This window comes from Rhinatrema bivittatum, unplaced genomic scaffold (assembly GCF_901001135.1).
Source record: "Rhinatrema bivittatum unplaced genomic scaffold, aRhiBiv1.1, whole genome shotgun sequence".
Classification (NCBI taxonomy): domain Eukaryota; kingdom Metazoa; phylum Chordata; class Amphibia; order Gymnophiona; family Rhinatrematidae; genus Rhinatrema; species Rhinatrema bivittatum.
Window position 1 is genome coordinate 15,242 of NW_021820428.1, and position 5,545 is coordinate 20,786.

General features: G+C 40.5%; 1 protein-coding gene across 1 annotated transcript; it reads left to right on the forward strand.

Annotated features, from left to right (window-relative positions):
- Positions 1–365: 365 nt before the first annotated feature.
- Positions 366–1,737, forward strand: LOC115081622 (tigger transposable element-derived protein 1-like). Its single transcript, XM_029586051.1, has one exon. It carries the CDS (start codon positions 403–405, stop codon positions 1,735–1,737), a length of 1,335 nt encoding a protein of 444 aa, XP_029441911.1. The 5' UTR covers positions 366–402.
- Positions 1,738–5,545: the final 3,808 nt, after the last annotated feature.

Consider the following 5,545-nt stretch of genomic DNA (forward strand, 5'->3'; position numbering starts at 1 on the left):
TCAAAATACTGCAGCCAGAATACTGACGGGAAAAAAGAGGAGAGACTATATAACCGAAACTCTAGCAGACTTACATTGGTTACCCATCAAATACAGGATAAAATACAAGGCCTTATGTACCATACACAAACTAATACAGTGATACCTCGGTTCTCGAACGCCTTGACTTTCGACCAAATCGGTATTCGACCAGGAGATTCGAGAAACTTTTGTCTTGGAATCCGAACAAATATTTGGAACTCGAACTTCCGAGATGAGCCGAGTTGAGCCGAATGGCGTTCATTCGGCCCAGCGCGCCTTGCTTGCGTCATCAGTGTGAGTGCAGAGAGAGAGTCACGCTTTGTGGAGAGAGTCACACTTTGTGGAGAGAGTCACGCTTTACACTGAATTTAACCCTTAGACATGGGTCCAAAGAAAGCCAGAAGTGGTAATGCAGACAAAGGTAAGCGGAAAGCTGTGAGAACAACTATTGAGCTGAAGAAAGAAATCATTGCCAAATATGAACAGGGCACACGTGTTTCGGATCTGTCTGCTGAGTATGGCATGCCAAAATCAACCATCTCTACTTTCCTTAAGAATAAAGCTGTTATAAAGGCTGCCAATGTTGCCAAAGGTGTAACGCTGATAACTAAGCAAAGGCCTCAGATAATGGAGGAAATGGAGAAGCTGCTCCTTATTTTCATTAAAGAAAAAGAGTTAGCAGGTGACAGCATCAATGAGGTCGTTATTTGTGAGAAAGCACTACAAATATTCAGTGATCTGAACAAAGAAACACCTGGTACAAGTGGTGAAGGTGAAGGTGCTTTCACGTTTAAAGCCAGCAGAGGTTGGTTTGAGAATTTCAGACATAGAAGTGGCATACATCGCGTCACTAGGCATGGGGAAGCAGCTAGTGCAAACCAGGAGGCTGCTAATAACTTCATTAAAGAATTTAGTGACTATGTCAAGGCAGAAGGGTTTGTTCCTGAGCAGGTGTTCAACTGCGATGAGACCGGATTATTCTGGAAAAAAATGCCAGCCAACACCTACATAACCAAAGAGGAGAAAGCGCTACCAGGGCACAAGCCTATGAAAGATAGGCTTACTCTTTTGTTTTGTGCAAATGCAAGTGGTGATTGCAAGGTAAAACCCTTGCTTGTCTACCATTCAGACAATCCCAGGCCATTCAAAAGGCACAATGTAATGAAGAGTAAATTGGCTGTGATGTGGCGGTCTAACACCAAAGCTTGGGTTACCAGACAATTCTTTACAGAGTGGGTGCGTGAAGTTTTTGCACCTCGAGTGAAGGAATACCTGGCAGAAAAAAAATTGCCTTTAAAATGTCTATTAGTGATGGACAATGCTCCTGCTCACCCCCCAGCTTTAGAGGAAGATCTAGTTGATGACTATAGCTTCATCAAAGTAAAATTCTTACCCCCCAATACAACCCCTATTCTGCAACCCATGGACCAACAGGTCATATCCAATTTCAAGAAATTGTACACAAAGGCCCTCTTCCGGAAGTGCTTTGAAGTGACAAATGACACACAGCTAACTCTGAGGGAATTTTGGAAAGAACACTTCAACATCCTAAATTGTGTAAACTTGATTGACACTGCTTGGAGTAATGTCACTCATCGCACATTGTATGCGGCATGGCGAAAACTATGGCCCGAAAGGGACAGTGAGGGTTTAGAAGCTGAGTCAGCTCCTGTCGTTGATGAAGATGTTGCTGTGGTTGTGATATTGTGGCCATAGGAAAGACCATGGGCCTTGACATTCAACAAGATGACATCAATGAACTTGTGGAAGGTCACGCTGCTGAGTTAACCACCGAGGAACTGATGCACCTACAACAACAGCAGCAGAAGGATATGGTGGAAGAAATTTCTTCTGAAGAAGAGGAGAGAGTGGAGGATATTTCTAGTGGCCTTATTCATGAAATGTGTGCAAAATGGACAGAAATCGCAAACTTTGTTGAACAACATCACCCTGATAAAGTGGTAGCAAATAGAGCAGTTAACATTTTTAATGACAATGTTATGTCCACTTTCCGCAAAATTTCTGAAAGGAGAAAAAAACAGCAAAAAATTGAAAAATTCTTCCGTAAAGAAATCAGACAAGCAACTGCAGAGAAAGATTCTGATTCTCCTCAGCAAAAGATACAGAGAACAGAAACACCCGAAGAGCAGTTACCCTCTGTTTTTATTGAAGAGGACTCCCCTTCAAGACAATAAAGGTTGGTACAGGTACAGTAAATGAAACACAATTTACTGTACTTTACAGTACATTTTATTTTATTTTTTTTAATACATACTGTACACTTTTATTTCTTGTTGAGACTCATGTTTTTCTACATACTGTATTATATACAAATTAGGCCTATTGGGTTTCATTGCTTCGGTTCTCGAACAATTTGGTTCTCGACCGTCCTCCTGGAACGAATTATGTTCGAGAACCGAGGTATCACTGTATATGATAAAGAAGCAGACTGGCTAAACACAGCCTTACGAGTACACGTTCCACAAAGAAACCTCCGCTCAGCAAACAAAGCACTACTAACAATCCCTTCAGTAAAGTCAGCAAAATTAACCCAAGTGAGAGAAAGGGCTTTATCATTGGCTGGGCCCATACTATGGAACACGATGCCCCCTGAACTTAGATTACAGAATAATCTCAAAACCTTTAAGAAAAATTTAAAAACATGGCTCTTTAAAAAAGCCTTCACTAAAGAGTATGGAGGGTAGAGATTGAAAGTACAGAGTATTGCAGATGAGAATGAATTTACTCAATCCTACATTTAAGAAGTAATATCTCAAAGAGATAGTAACTCAATAATACACCTGGACTTGACCAACATTACTCAAATAATGATTTTATTTATGAAATTGTAACCGAACTTTATTGGCACCTGTTAGAATGTACGATATCCTAGATTTACTAACCTTAGTCTATGTGCCTATTTGTAAACCGTTGCGATGGTATATAACTTAGCGACGGTATAGAAAAGTTTTTAAATAAATAAATAATTCAACCTAAACAATTTCTCAGATTGAATCCCAATATGGACCCCCAAATTCTTCAACCACTCTTTGACCCACTTAAAAGGAATTAGCTTTTCATGTGATCGACCAAGCCTGGATATACTGAGATGATTTAAAACTTCAAATTAGTCTTTGTTAACTTTAAACCCAGAAGCTCCTCTGAGCTTGCACATTTCAAGTAGCAGAGTCCTCAGCGAGGCCTCCAGATTTTCCACAGTGCACATGAGGTTGTCGGCAAAAAAGAGATCATTTTGTAATCTGAATTCCTTTTCAGCAAAGAGCTCTGTAGCTATGTAGCATGCTCTCTTGTAGTGAGTCTTGATGATGACACTGCTGCATCCTAATGGGCATGGCTGGAACAACTAGATTCTAGGCATGAGGGCTACAGGGTAGAGGTACTTGGATTGATTTACTCTCAGTGAGAGAAATGGCTGAGGCAGGACTAGTCTATTTCCTTCCTAGTGGATTCCCTACAATATCCGGAATAGGATTCCCCATAATACCAGGAGTAGGATTCCCCTCTTTATCCTCAACTCCCTGAACATAAGTAAACCAAGGTCCTTTATGAACCAAATGATAAAAATCACACCAGACCATAACTTCATGTAATATTTTATGTTTTAATGAAATTCCCTTTAACAAAATGTATTGGGGGGGGGGGGGGGGGGGGGGGGGGGTTTGCACAATATAAAATATAACCAAGATCACCCCTTTGATTAGTTGACATAATAAGCTTTTGCTTCCTACCTTCTATTTCATTAACAATTCAAACATTACCTTCACTAAAGCAAAACAGCAGCTTTCTTTTCCTATGTTCACTATTAAGCATCCAAGAAATGTAGGCGTACACATTTAGACAGTAACTTTCAAACCGGCAAGCGAGCGCACATTTGCGCGTATACCTCAGCCCTCACCCAGGGACGTGGTTATTTTGTAACTTATGCTTGTATATGCACTCATGTTATTAAATAGCCTGACCAGGCGCACATGTTTTCTGAATTTTAAGTGGGCATGCAAATCCCACTTTTACTGTGCAAGTGGGGGATTTTAAAAGGGGCGTGCACGTACACTATTCTGAGTTTTACCAGTTCATCCCCAGTAAGCCCAGTTAAGATATAGGTCCTCCGAACCTCCCCTGTTTAACAGCCTTCACTCACCCCACTTAAGCCCAACCCTTAAAACCCCACAGATCTTCTTAATATTCTTTATTTTATAACTTATACCTCCTCCATAGCAGACGGAAACTTACATGGCAGGGGTATAAGTATTAATGTGCACATGTCTGGTTTACTCCCCGAAATGCCCATGCCCTGCCCCTTTTTTAAAAAACTTTTGAGATTCTTGTGCTCCTGGAGATGCGCATATCTGGGAGGCTTTTAAAATCCTCTCGGCGTGCATGAGCCCAACTTGTGCAAGCATCCCCCTAACTGATGCATGCACCAGGCTTTTCAAATTCACCTTATAATGTCTTTTCCTTTTTAAACTTTTCTCTAGTGTAGAGCAGAACTGGCAGCAGCCACATATTACGAACCTCACCAGGCTAACTTCCTAGCCTTAATTACAATTCCTAATAACATTAATTTCAAGTTAAGAATACCACTGACAAATTGCTGCAACACTCAAATATCTTAACAACAATTAAGAACTGCTACCACCTGCTGTAGCTCCCCAAACTCTGTATTCACAGTTACATTGAAACAAAAGAAGTCTGCTTCCTTATAAACTTACTAGCTGCCCTTTTCTATAATCTCCTAGCTAGGGTTTATAGCCAAGGTAAAATATCCCTAAACCATCATGGTAACTTCTTAAGACTCTTAGCAGCCTCTGCGATTCCCATTCAGATGTAACATTCCCAACCACCTAAAGTTATGGAGGCAATTTTAAAACTTCCACACGGTTCCCAGACTCAAGCACTGCTAAGCAATTCCCATATTTTTTTTTTCTATCTTTATTTTCACTGAGCTCAATTTTGCTGAAAGCTAAGGTAAGTAAAAGTTACCAGTATTCAAAAAGGAATTCTAAGGAAGTAGCCAAAAGGGCAAGGAGAAAAGGCCAGAGATTTCCGGAACAGGACGGCAGGTGATAATCTCTGGAAAAGCTAAGAGAAATTTGGTACATAGTCAGTAATGCAAATATGATAAACCTGGGGGATAGGATTTTTTTCCTTTAGATACCTTAGTGATAGGAGGAAGTGCAAAAGTGGCATTGTGAGACTCAGACACGAAGGGGAAGAATATATAGAGGCTGATGAGGAAAAAGCCACATTGCTTAACAAATATTTATGCTTAGTGTTCACTGAGGAAGGCCAGGAGTAGAACCACATAAAATGAACACAAATAGCCTTGGAAGTAAGGTAAATCTCAAATAATTTTCAGAAAAGTGTGTTCATAAGGAGCTAGCTAAACTTAGATAAAGCGATAGAATCAAATAGGATATATCCAAGAGTTTAAGGGAACGGAGAAGTTCTGGCAGCTCTGCCTGCTAGCTCTTTAATGCTTCTTTAAAGTTGGGAGTAGTTCTGG

Coding starts and splice junctions, on each gene's coding strand:
- LOC115081622 (XM_029586051.1), top strand. CDS start 403: ATGGGTCCAAAGAAAGCCAGAAGTGGTAATGCAGACAAAGGTAAGCGG.